The following is a 13,661-nucleotide window of genomic DNA, read 5'->3' as shown; positions in this document are numbered from 1 at the left end:
TGATGTTCCCCTCCCTGTATCCATGTGTTCTCATTGTTCAACTCCCACTTATGAATGAGAACATGTGGTGTTTGGTTTTCTGTTCCTGTGTTAGTGTGCTAAGAATGATGGTTTCCAGCTTTATCCATGTCCCTGCAAAGGACATGAGCTCATTCTTTTTCATGGCTGCATAGTATTTCATGGTGTATATGTGCCACATTTTCTTTATCCAGTCTATCATTGATGGGCATTTGGGTTGGTTCCAAGTCTTTGCTATTATGAATAGTGCTGCAATAAACATGTGTGTGCATGTGTCTTTATAGTAGAAAGATTTATAATCTTTTGGGTATATACCCAGTAATTGGATTGCTGGGTCAAATGGTATTCCTGGTTTTAGATTACTGAGGAATCACCATGCTGTCTTCCACAGTGGTTGAACTAATTTACACTCCCACCAACAGTGTAAAATTTTTCCTATTTCTCCACAGCCTTGCCAGCATCTGTTGTTACCAGACTTCTTAATGATCACCATTGTAACTGGCATGATATGGTATCTCATTGTGGTTTTGATTTGCATTTCTCTAATGACCAGTTATGATGAGCTTTCTTTCATATGTTTGTTGGTAACATAAATGTCTTCTTTTGAGAAGTGCCTGTTCATATCCTTTGCCCACTTTTTGATGGGGTTGTTTGCTCTTTTCTTGTAAATTTGTTTAAGCTCCTTGTAGATTCTGGATATTAGACCTTTGTCAGATGGGTAGATTGCAAAAATTTTCTCCAATTCTGTAGGTTGCCTGCTGACTCTGATAGTAGTTTCTTTTGTAGTGCAGAAGCTCTTTAGTTTAATTAGATCCCATTTGCCAACTTCGGTTTTTGTTGCAATTGCTTTTGGTGTTTTATTCATGAAGTCTTTGCCCATGCTTATGTCTTGAATGGTATTACCTAAGCTTTCTTCTAGGGTGAAAACTCGCATTTCTAACATGTTCCTGAGTCAGGTTGATGCTGCTGGTCTATGAACTACAGTTTGAGAACCACTGATAACACCTTATTATAATAATTATAGTTTTTGGGTGAGAGGATTAAATGGGCAAATTAATGCCAAGTACTCAGCACCATACCTGGTATTCGTATACATTCCACAAGTGCTGGCTACGATTCTGAAGGGTGGCCTGATGAGTCTCATCCCTTGTAGTTGGTATTGCAATCACACTTCCTTCCATCTCATGCTATAATCTTCTCTAAACAGGTAATCCAGACAAGGTACTGGAATTTATAGTTGTCACAGAGAATCAAATTGTGAGAGTATTCAATCTGACCTTTCAATTGGCATGAGGAAACTGAGGTCTGAAGAGACAAAATGACTTTCCCAAGGCCACATGGCAAGTCAGAGGCAGCGTCTCTATGCTCTCCTTTTCTTATGTAATGAATGGGCTGGGTGGCATTTTCCCTTTCCCGTTCTTGTACTGACATTTCTGGGAATATGTGAAACATAAGGCAAGTACTTATACCCCGAAATTATATCAGGAAGATTACTGAATAAAAAAGTGGCTATATAGCACACACATACTAAATGTGAAGCTCACAGGTTTTGCAGCCAGGACTGAAAAACCACTGCTGTAGCACGTTGCCTTCTTAAGTGAATGCCCAAGGCTTCTATAGTTGGGCACATCTGCTCCCTGTCTCCTGGCTTACCTCATTCCAGGGCTACAGAACGTCCTTTCCCAAGGGAGCAGATTCATACTGTTTCCAAGGTCTGAGATCCTGAAGTGAGCCTTCCCCATCCGCCACAAGAGAAAGTAAAAGTAGAACCTGTTGTAACTATTCTATCTCGGTTTGTTCAACAAACAATTATTGAGCACTTGACAACTGTGTATAAGGTGCAGTGATAATTGAGTGGATGGTCCAGAGGGGGTCAAGATAGAGCAACTGCCACCTGGAGATGTTCATGATATGGACTTTTCCAAGAGAAAGGGTCCAACTGGAAAGTTGTACCTGATTCTTAGGCCTCTGTTTGGATTTTTTTTTTTTTTTTTTTTGCTTTTGAAGGGGTGCAGCATTCCTGGAGGTACTGCAATACCAGGTTAATGTGTAGAGTGAACAGCGCAAGCTCCTATTCCATCTCCCTGCTCCAAAAATCCATTTAATATGCTGTCCTCGGATAGAGGACGTATCAGATATTAAAATGATAAGAACAGATACCACACTTGATCTTAGCCAAAAGGCTGAGAAGTGATGCTGCCTGTGTCTTGAGTTCATTCTCTCCCTACTGATATTATTTTCTTCCCCTTGGCAGGAAGATGATGCCTGTTAGGAAGCCTCTGGGGTTCCTGTTGCTTTCTGCTGGATTTATGCTGCTGCCAGTATCGGGGCAGTTTCTACCACCCACAAATCTCCTTGTTAAATAACCAGGCCTCTTCCCATGGGGAATGCTTTCATTAAAAGAGGCAGCCACTGCTGCACAGACCTGCAGGCTTCTCAGGGCTAAAGCGGGCGGGGGTGCAGTGGGCAAAGCCAATGGAGGCACAGGCTGGGTCGTGGCGGTCTCCTGGGGGGCCCTCCCTATTAATGAGGGCCCAGGCATGCAGGTGACCCTTTGAAGATGTGTCCTGAAGCTCTCTCATGGTGATCAATGACAGGAACCCAGACTTCTGCTTTAGCCAAATGATAAGTTTGGCCTCTTTTATGAGGAAAGGAACTCCTTATTGGAAACCAAATTACAAATTAATTAGCAGCTTCCTCTTGGGCTGGGTGTAAACATCAACACCACCCAATGATGAATTTCTATCATGAGCCCCCTCACTGCAAGGGCATAAAATGGCCCGGGCGGCATGGGGATCTGTAGACATCCAGGCAGCTGTGGCTGAGGAGAAAGGGCCTCCCCAACATGACATCCGCCTGCTGTGTCACCAACAACTTGCAAGCCTCTCTCAAGAGCTGCCCCCGGCCTGCCTCGATCTGTTCTAGCAGCCTGAACTGCCGGCCTGAGCTGTGCCTGGGCTATGTCTGCCAGCCCATGGCATGCCTGCCTTCTGTCTGCATGCCCACCACCTTCCGGCCAGCCAGCTGCCTCTCCAAAACCTATCTATCCAGTTCCCGCTGGGCAGCCAGTGGCATCTCCAGCTCCACGGGCCCCGGCAGCTGGTACCACGAAGGGGCCTTCAATGGCAATGAGAAGGAAACCTTGCAGTTCCTGAACGAGCGCCTGGCCAGCTACCTGACGAGGGTGCGGCAGCTGGAGCAGGAGAATGCGGAGCTGGAGAGCAGGATCCAAGAGGCCTCTCACTCCCAGGTGCTCACCACGACTCCTGACTACCAGTCTCATTTCAGGACCATTGAGGAGCTCCAGCAGAAGGTAAGGGCAGCGGTGAGGTGAACAGGCTCTCTGGGAAGGGATCTGGACTAGTCGGCATTCCAGCTTGGAATCTTCTTAGCTTATTAAGCTATGTTCAAGACAAAGAGACCTCCCTAGGGCATAGGGTTATTTTATAATTTGAGCACTCAGCCAGAGGCTTTCATATGGAGAGATCTGGGATCTAGTCTTGGTTCTACCATTGCCTCATTGCATGACTTTGGGAGGTCCCATCCCTTCCACAGGCCTCAGTTTTCTCATCTGTAAAACAGGGATAATAAGGGTCGTTATCTCATGGGGTTGTCAAAAGGATTCGATGAGATGATGCAGGTCAACTGCTTGGAACAGCCCCTGGTCCACGGGGAGTTTTCAGTAAATGTCAAAGACTCTTCGAACTGTCACATGAGTGACTTCAGACATGAGATTCTTTCCTTCCACATTGCTCGGAGCATCCAAAATGGGGAATTTGAATTTATGAAGCTCCAGTTTCTTAAAAAATACATCTCAAGTTCTCCTAGGACTAGCAATTCACTAAATATCTCCCAGAGTTCCAGGGAGAAGGGAACTTCTGCAGGGATGGCTGCAGGGCTGCTGGATCCTACCTTTGCTGCTGTCTTCTCTTCATTTGGGTTCTTTTTCCTTCTTCTCATCCTGAACTAACCCTTTCCATGTGCCTTGGCCTACAGATTCTGTGTACCAAGGCAGAGAACGCCAGGATGGTCGTGAACATTGATAATGCCAAACTGGCTGCTGATGACTTCAGGGCAAAGTGAGTTTGGCCAGGGGATTGGAGCGGGGGAGGTACTGTCCTCATAGGCTCTGGGGCAGCTTTCCATTAGTTTCACGGAGGGTTGGAAAGTGCCGGCAGTTTAAGGCCTTCCTGAGTTCTGCATTCAGTTCCACCCTCGGTTGCTGACCCTGTCCTTGTGCAGGTATGAGGCGGAGCTGGCCATGCGGCAGCTAGTAGAGGCTGACATCAATGGCCTGCGCAGGATCCTGGATGATCTCACTCTGTGCAAGGCTGACCTGGAGGCCCAGGTGGAGTCCCTGAAGGAGGAGCTGATGTGCCTCAAAAAGAACCATGAGGAGGTAAGGCTGGAAGTCCTGCTGAAGTGGCCCCAGGAAGCAGAGGGGGAAGAACGTGGGGTATGGGGTTGGATAGGCGTGGGTTGAAATTCCCAAGCCTGCCACATGTTGTTTCAGTGACTTTGCCCAATTTATGGAATCTTCCTGAGCCTCCTCATCTGTAAAACAGGGACAACACTCTCACGCAGGGTTATTGTGAGGATTTAACGGATAGGATATCCATCGTGGAAATCCCCAAGGCATGGGTATGAAACACCTGCCACTTGGTCAATGCTCAGAAAAGTAGCCCCCTTCCCTTCTGCATTTCCTGGGCTAGTGTGACTGCCAAGCACTCACTAGTGGCGACTGAATTTGTTTTCTCTCGAGAGCCACACAGCAGAGGTAGAGTGGTGCAGTGGTGCCAGGGTGAGTTATGTTCCAGATCTCACGTCGAATGGCCTGTCCATCTCTGCCTGGCTAAACTCTCAGAAGCAGTCCTATCTTTTCTGAGAGGGAGTAGAGCTACAGTGGTCTCCTCCTTTTGCCTCCATCCTTATTTTGTCCTCTCTTCTGTTTGTATATAAAATGCTCAAGCTGAAGCCATAGGCAAACCCTTTACTTTCTGATTTTTCCTATCTCCTGAAGTTTCTCAGAGGGGAAGCCCTCTGCTTTGGGCACCTGTGTGCTGCCAAGCCCACCTGAGCCATGGTGTTTTTTTCCCTCCTCCCTGGTTGACTCTCAACCTCTTGACTTGGGATTTGAATGGACAAGTGTCTCTGAATCTTGGCTGGGTTTCCTCAGGCTTAAGTGTAAAGTAACAATCAGTCACCACATACTTACCAAGCACCCTCGGGTGCCTGACTCATCTCGCTCAAATCAGAGAACTGGGAATGGCACCAAGAAGCCACTAATGAGAAGTTATCACACACCCTGGCAGCCTCAGTGACAACTTTCCCTCTTTGGCAGCCAAGCCTGGGAGACAGCTGCCCTAACTTGGGCCTTTAACTAGTCAAGCCAGGCTCCTGCTACCCTCCTCCCAGGATGAACACAGGCGCGGAGGGTGACTGGGAATACTAGGGGGACCGGTTTCCCATTTTAGCCCAGATGCATCAAACAAACCCGGGTGCTGCTCTTGGATTCTGCCAAAGTGGTAGGAAGTGTTGTGTTACAGTGAGGTTCCCATCACAGGGGTATTCAGCTGGAGTTTGAAGAGCACTGGGATGCTGCCGAGTGGACGGCAGTCCTTGGGGGCCATCTAATGTTTCAATCTTTAGCAACTTTTGTTGCATCTTTTCATGTCTCCCTGGGGAGGTAAGCTGGGATCATAGGATTGTCACACTTGTCTGGAGCTCTTGTGCCTTTTCAGGAAGTCGGGTCCCTTCGATGCCAGCTTGGGGACCGTCTTAACATCGAGGTGGATGCCGCACCCCCGGTGGACCTGACTAGGGTGCTGGAGGAGATGCGGTGTCAGTATGAGACCATGGTGGAGGCCAACCGCAGGGATGTCGAGGAATGGTTCAATATGCAGGTGAGCCTCTCACAGTGGGGGTGGCCTCCTCCATGTCCCCAGGAAGGGACTCCAGCCTTCTCCTCCCCCCCACTGCAGATGGAGGAGCTTAACCAGCAGGTGGCTACAAGCTCTGAGCAGCTTCAGAACTACCAGTCAGACATCATTGACCTGAGACGCACGGTCAACACGCTGGAGATTGAGCTGCAGGCCCAGCACAGCCTGGTGAGAGCTGCTGGGTGGGCACCCTCCCTCTGGATCCCAGGCAGCACTGAGCATAGATGCAGGTCCCCAGGAAAGAGGAAGAGGAGGCCCAGATTTCGGCCACCATGGATGCTCATCCTGTTGACTTTTCCTGGAGGGAGGTTTCTCCTGAGATCCAGCTCAGAGATCAAAGAGGGATGTTTCAAATCAGACATGGGTTAGGTGGACACTGTCAAACTCAACTTCACAAGAAAGCTTGTTCTGTGCTTAGCCTGCCCTTCCAAACCTATGGATCTCAATATTACTCATCCTGATGCCCAGGTTCTTCTCTGGACCGACTGAACCAGAGTCTCTGGAGGTGGGGTCTGATCATGGTTTTTTTTTTTTTTTTTTTTTTTTTTTTTGAGATGGAGTCCTACTCTGTTACCCAGGCTGGAGTGCAGTGGCATGATCTCAGCTCACTGCAACCTCTGCCCCAGCTGGGTTCAAGTGATTCTCCTGCCTCAGCCTCCCAAGTAGCTGGGATTACAGGCATGCACCACCATGCCCTGTTAATGTTTGTATTTTTAGTAGAGATGGGGTTTCACCATGTTGGCCAGGCTGGTCTCGAACTCTTGACCTCAAGTGATCCACCCACCCTGGCCTCCCAAAGTGCTGGGATTATAGGAGTGATCCACTGCGCCTGGCCGGTCATGGGTATTTTTTTGAGGGCTTCCATGTGGCGCTAATGTGCAGCCAGGTTTGAAAACACTGTTTTAAATGATGCCAGCAGGGAGGTACTTGGGAAATCTCAGATCTAAAGCCTGAAGCCAGACAAAGGTTGCAGAAGGAAGGAGGGATTTAGAATTAGATTTACGAGTAGAAACTATGGTTCCATCATGTACCAGCTGTTTACCCTTGAACAAGTTATTTGACCTTTCTGGGCTTCCGTTTCCAAAGTGACTGATGTAGGGAGGGCTCATTCCCAGTATCATGGGAGATTTGTCTCTTCTTGGTTCTTTCTGAAGCAGGCCATGGTAAACAGCTCCCTTCCTCATAGTTATGTCTTCCGTTGCCTTAGAGGGACTCGCTGGAAAACACACTGACAGAGAGCGAGGCCCGCTACAGCTCCCAGCTAGCTCAGATGCAGTACATGATCACCAACGTGGAGGCCCAGCTGGCTGAGATCCGGGCTGACCTGGAGCGGCAGAACCAGGAGTACCAGGTGCTGCTGGACGTCCGGGCCCGGCTGGAGAGTGAGATCAACACATACCGGAGCCTGCTGGAGAGCGAGGACAGCAAGTACGCAGGCCCAGCTGAGGCTCACAGATATGTGGGCAGGGATTCTGGGAGGTTATAGGAAGCAACTGGATCTACCCTTGAGGGACCATCAGCTTCGAACCCTGTCCTGACTATGGAGCCATTAAGAAGCTGGTATGCTCTGAAGGAAGTCAGGCAGTTGTGTTCATGCTGCCATCCTGAACCAGACCCCTCGGAGACTACTCTGTCTCATTAAGTACCCACTATGGGGCAGGTGCTATGGAGGGCACCAAGACAGAGGAAGACAGGGCATCTGCCCTCCCATCATTTCCATATGTTTAGGGAGATAGGGAGACAGGTGGCTGGAGCTCATGGCATGTCGGGAGCTTAGGATGAAAAGCAGCTTTGTTAATAGGACCTGCATGATCCTGCTCCTGCCTCTTACCCTAGCCTCACCTAATAGCTCCATTGCTCTCCAAAGGGAGATTTTGGCATGTCGGGAGGACAATAGGAAGCCTTGTGTAATTGAGCCCTGCTGGGGAGCAGGACAGGCAAGATCAGCCGGTGCCCATTTATGGAGAACGACATGGGTCATGCTGGGAAGGGAGGGTTTTGTTTTATAGGCGAGTGGAAGGACTTACTATTGTTTTGAGGAGGAAATGAGAGAATTTACTGTATGTCTTCTCCACTAGATGGTAGACATCTAGAATGCAGAGACATTATAATACATTTTTATTCCTTGTACGTGGCACATAGTAGATGCTCAGTAAATGTCTCTCAAGCTCAAAGCTGTTCTTCAGAAAGATGGCCCTGATAGCAGCAGGAAGAACTGAGTAGAGGGAGGGGAACCAGGCAGGGAAACTGTCCAGGAGGCCCTGGCCACAGCCTAGGTAAGCAATGGGGAGGGCCTGAGTTAGGGCAGCAGAGGCATCAGCTGTAGACACTGTGCAGGTAGAATCAGCAGGACTTGCTGGCTGTCTGAATGCAGGGTACCTCTGGGCCGTGGACACCCAGTGGGCTGATGACTGTTGTAGCTATTTCTTATTCAGCATTTGGCTTTGCTTCTCTGTTATTCAGAATCTATAACTTCAGGGCAAGTGTTGTGTCAAACATTTGCAAGGACCAGGCCATTACCATGCATGAATGACATGGGTCATATGGAGATGGTGGAAAGGCAGAAAGCTCTTGCCTTGTCCAATCCAGGCAGTGGCATGCCCTCAGGGCCACTTCTACTGTGTGAGAAGCAGGTCCAGTATTGCTGATCTTCTGATAGTTCCAGGGAAACTGAGAATCTGGATTTTTAAAAATGTCAAATTCTCCTGATTCTTAAGTATTTTCAACAAATTAAAGAAAATATATACTGCCAGGCAAATGGAACACATTTCAGGTTACACATGATCCTCAGGCCTCCCATTGGTTCTGTGAGCTACTGGGTTTCCATCCAGCATCCAGTGTGTTGGTCCTGGTTTTGAGCGCATGCCTGTCAGTCTCTGAGATCATCCTTTTTCCTTTCACCATATATTCATTCTTCATTCATTTATTATTTTGTCTGATCCAAATATTCTTATTAGGTGCCTGTTCTATGCCAGGATGCAGGGTGGGCATGTGTCTCTGGCTGCTGGCCTCACTGCTTGGCAGGGGAGACAGACCATAATAGAATGATTACTAATCACGATGAAAGGAGTTACATGTACCATGGGGGCTTGTCTCAGAGAGGCAGGGGAGGCTTCAAGGAGGACGTGACAGTTGAGTTGAGCTCTTAAACAAGAGAAGAAATGTAGGTGAGTGGAGAGGGAAGAGGGTTCCAGAGATGTATGGCACAGGGCATAAGGCCTGTGGCCTTAGCAGCACAGTCCCTGCAAGGAGCTGGAAGAAGGTCAGAGTACCTGCAGCTCCAAGAGCAACGGAGCTATGAGGTGAGCCTGGGGCAAGAGGTGGGAGCAAGATCATGCAGGTCCTATTAAGGAAGTTGCTTTTGTTTATTTTATTTTATTTTACTTTAAGTTCTGGGATACATGTGCAGAACGTGCAGGTTTGTTACATAGGTATACATGTGCCATGGTGGTTTGTTGTAACTATCAACCAGTCATCTAGGTTTTAAGCCCTGCGTGCATTAGATACTTGATTTAATGTTCTCCCTCCCTACTCCCGTCACTCCTCGACAGGCCCCAATGTGTGATGTTCCCCTCCCTGTGTCCATGTGTTCTCCTTGTTCAACTCCCACTTATGAGTGGGAACATGCAGTGTTTGGTTTTCTGTTCCTGTGTTAGTTTGCTGAGAATGATGGCTTCCAGAGGAAGCTGCTTTTCATCCTGAGCTTAAATGGAAGCCACTGAGGGACATAACTGGATTTGTGACTATAGAAGATTGCTGTGGCTACTAAGTGGACAGTGGTTAGGTGGGGCTCAAGCTGGCTTGGGGACATCAGTTAGGAGGCCATGAGGTGACTCAGGCAAAGATGGCGGAGGTTGGGACCAGGGAGGCTGAGCAGAGGAAGCATGGTAGATGGGGTTAAGAGGCATCCGAGGGGAGAATTGGCAGGACCTGTGGCCGAGTGGGCCTTCTCTACTAATCCTGTCCCTCTGTGACTTTCTCCTGTAGGCTGCCCTGTAACCCGTGCTCCACTCCTTCCTGCACCCCGTGTGCGCCCTCCCAATGTGTGCCCCGCACCGTCTGTGTGCCACGCATCGTCGGCGTGCCTTGCTCACCCTGCCCCCAGGGCCGCTACTGAAGCCCCTTTGTGCTGGTGGATCCTGGAGGGCCTGGGGCTGGGCAGCCTGGTATTCAGTGGCCACCAAAAGAGCTGGGCCAGCCCCGGCCAGCAAGGAAGACCCTGAGCAGGACCGTGGATCACCTGCAACAAGCTCTGATACTCCAGGGGGTGCTCAAGCCCTCATCACTTCAAAACTGCCTCTTTTTTCAATGGGTGAACTGTCCTCTTTGGTGATGTTTCTGGTTGTCTGTGCTGCCTCAAAGAGCATGTGTTGTTAGTTAACTGGCAAATAGAGCTGCACTCAATGGCCTTGCAAACATGTCTGTCTCTCTTTGTCACTTACGCTGCTGCATCCACAGGCCAATCCTACTCAACTGGGCTCAAGAGGAAGGGGCAAATTCTGTATTTATTTTTATGCTCCTTCTGCTTCCATAGAGGCTTGAGAGGTGTACACTAAAAAGGCCTCATGCCGTAAACCAGTTAAAACTAATCAATTACTCTAGAGCCAAGTAATAAAAGAACAAAGAGAGGAGGGAGATAATCATGCCAGAAACCTAGGCCAAATTACTGTAGTTGAGAATCATACCATAATTAAACCCACCCCTAAATCTCATTACAGCTGGTACAATGGGATCATTCATTCTTTCAAAATATCTTCGCTAAGCAGCTACTGGGTGCAGGTTCTGCATTAGGGGCTGTCTAGTCCAGGAGAGAGCTCCCAGACACAATGTCAGTAATGCCTCATTTAATCCTTGCAACAATCCATGAAAAAGAGACCATTATTTCATCCATTTTTTAAATGAGGAAACTGAGGCCCAGAGAAGTTAAGAAAATCGCCCAAAGTCACACAGCTTGTAAGTGGCCAACCCAGGACTGAAATCGAGGCCTTTGGGCTCTAGAGATTCATATTCACAGTCCTCACTATTTGCAAAGTACACCTGAGTGCAGGGGGTATAAAAAATGCACGTGATGACCACCATTCAAACACTTGTAATTACAGGAGGAGCTAAGACCCGTGTGCATAAGACCCCACTCCTTTCTTCATAAGAGCCATATAATAGTAACAGTAATAATAATAATAATGGCAATGGTTACTACTTCTTGAGCACTTATAATGCACCAAGTACTGTGTGGAGCATATTACATAAATTAACTTATGCGGTTTTCATGACCACCTTGTAAGGTACGCATAGTATCCATTTTAGACATGGAAGTGGAGGCATAGAGTGGTCACGTCAGTTGTTGAAGGTTACATGCAAGAACAAAGACTTAAACCCAAGTCTAGCTGCACAGCAGTGTTATTTTGACCATTCTAACTGCCAAATTCCTACCTAGAAAGAGTAAACACTAGTCAAGATTGGGAGAGAGTCTTAGGCTGAGAGGATCTGAAAGGCTTCTTGTAGCTGGTGGCATTTGAAATGGGTCTTAGAGGTTGAATAGAAGGTCTACAGGGCACCAGATAGGCAAGTAAGTGTGTGGGGATCTTCAAGAGAGCAGGGGTCACTCTCGGAAGGCCTTGAGGGGTCTTGCTGGCTGGAGCAGTGGGTTCCTGTGAGAGGCTGATGGGGATGAAGCTGAAATGGTAGAAAGACATCAGATGGTAGGGGGGCCTTGGGTACCCCACAAACAGCCTGGACTCTGGACTCTCTCCTGAAGGCAGTGGGAGGGCTGCTGCAGGATTTGAGCCCAAAGAGACTGGAGTGGCATCTTAGAAAGTTTCACCAAGTAACACAGACAGGATGGCTGAGAGGAGGGGATAGGCTATGGAAGAAGCTAACAGGGTCTCAGGTAAGATAATGTCAGGGATCATGGAAAAATAAGGAATCAATCTAAGAGACACTGTGATGGACCTGACTTGGCAATGGGTTGGCCATGGCAGGTAAAGAGGAGAGAACTGGGGACAGGAATCTTGAACACCTTTCTGAACCTCACCCTCCAAACACACAGTTCTTCCTTAATGAGCTGAGATAATGTTTCTATTAAGTATCCTCCCTCTGGCCTTGCCAAGAAATGATGAAAAATGGATTGGATCCCGAAGCTGCCTGCAGGCTCTCCGGACATGATCCTGCAGGCATCCCTGGCAGACAAGGTCATTAGCTTGACAGCAGGGACACGAACATACTGCTCAGCAAGCTGTGGTTCCTGGTTGAAGGGTGGGTCAAATTTCAAGAAGCTGAAATATCAAGAAAGAGGGGCTAATTGGATTTTCTGACTGATTGGATTTTCTCATAACTGCGTGCAAACCAACAATCTTTCATTTCAACCCCAGTGCAAAACTTTTCTGGAAAGTGCTCAGCTTGGTAAACAACACACTGAACAGATCAAATCTTTGGTTCTATAATCCTAGACCTGTTCTGTCCAGTATGGTAGCTCCTAATGACATATGGCTGCATATACTGAAACGTTCACCTGAGTTGCACTCGTCACACGTGGCTAAGTGGTAGTAAATAGGACAACACAGTCATGAACTGCAGAAAGTTCTACTGGACAGAGCTATCTTAGACTGTCAGAACTAGAAGGAGCCTTCCAGATGATCTGACCCTGCTTTCCCAGTTTTACAGAAGAGTCATATCAGACCCAGAGAGGTGGAAAGATGTGCTCACAGATGCAACCAACAGGTGGGAATTGAAGTCAAGGGTTTTGACGCCAAGCCTCATAGGTCTCTCCAAGCTCTTTATGCTTTCTCCAAGCACCCTAGGTTTATTATTATTTCAGGCTAATACGCATTTCCCCTTTCCCTTTCTTTCATTTCCCAAAGAAGGGAGACATTTTCTCTGAGAAGCTGAAACTTCTCCCCGGGAATACAGTTCTCTTAAAAAGCATCACTAGCAACTGCCAAACTCAGAATCTCCTTCTCTGAGCACTGGGCTCAGTAAGATCAAAGACCTTGAGCTGTGGCCCAGAGCCTCAGCAGCAGTGATTGCACAGGAGTTGTGGGCCTGAAGTCCTGGACCCTGGAGCCCCTGGGGACTTCCAGAGTCTCCGTTTCCCCAGTGCATATTGTTCCAGTCCACCTGGGTCCCCATTCCCACACCTGTGTGTCCCTCCCACTTGCCAAGACCTGTCTGACTCCCCAGATGCCTGTTAAAGCTTTTTATATGAAACCAAGCCCCACAGTCCAGGGCCAGGAATACCCCCCTCTGCTGGAAGTGATGTCCATCATCTTCTATCTCTGGATGGTACTTCAAGCCAGATGTGTCACGAGCTACCCTCCTGCCTAGCCTGTATCTTATTTGATGGATGAAGCTGTGGGCATAGACTTTGGGAGATATTTATCCCCCACCAGCACCAGGATCTCCTGGGAACTGGACTCAGTGTACCACGCATGGAGATTCTCAGAGGAACTTTCTCCTCCTATCAAAGCGTTTGCATCTAATTAACTCTTTATAGGGGAAGAGTTTATAGGGAAATGTAGGCAGGACCCTGGTCAAGTCATAAAACCTCTGTCATGTTTGATGTTTTGGAGAAACCCTCACAGATATCAGGGATCCTCTCTGAGTGGGACTGGAAAAAAAAGGTGTGCTTTTCAAAGACACCACTTTCCCCGAGGCTATTCAAGAGTCTGGGCCTCACCCCTGCTGCTCACTGCCCTAGTGGAAAGCACC

The 13,661-nt window shown here is 48.2% G+C and overlaps 1 protein-coding gene and 1 non-coding gene across 2 annotated transcripts; one reads left to right on the top strand and one right to left on the bottom strand.

The window, feature by feature from the left end:
• Positions 1 to 2,022: 2,022 nt before the first annotated feature.
• Positions 2,023 to 2,213, bottom strand: LOC114673348 (U2 spliceosomal RNA). The gene has a single exon (XR_003724057.1). It is a non-coding gene; the product is annotated as a U2 spliceosomal RNA (small nuclear RNA).
• A 588-nt stretch (positions 2,214 to 2,801) lies between these two features.
• KRT32 (keratin 32) lies at positions 2,802 to 10,669 on the top strand. The gene is made up of 7 exons (XM_015119643.3): positions 2,802 to 3,331; positions 4,015 to 4,097; positions 4,261 to 4,417; positions 5,760 to 5,921; positions 6,000 to 6,125; positions 7,165 to 7,385; positions 9,945 to 10,669. The coding sequence occupies exons 1-7, from the start codon at positions 2,864 to 2,866 to the stop codon at positions 10,072 to 10,074; spliced, it is 1,347 nt and encodes a 448-aa protein (XP_014975129.3). The 5' UTR covers positions 2,802 to 2,863; the 3' UTR covers positions 10,075 to 10,669.
• Positions 10,670 to 13,661: the final 2,992 nt, after the last annotated feature.

Source organism: Macaca mulatta, chromosome 16 (genome assembly GCF_049350105.2).
Source record: "Macaca mulatta isolate MMU2019108-1 chromosome 16, T2T-MMU8v2.0, whole genome shotgun sequence".
Classification (NCBI taxonomy): domain Eukaryota; kingdom Metazoa; phylum Chordata; class Mammalia; order Primates; family Cercopithecidae; genus Macaca; species Macaca mulatta.
The sequence above is the reverse complement of the archived record's forward strand: the minus strand, read 5'-3'. Positions and strand labels throughout refer to the sequence as shown.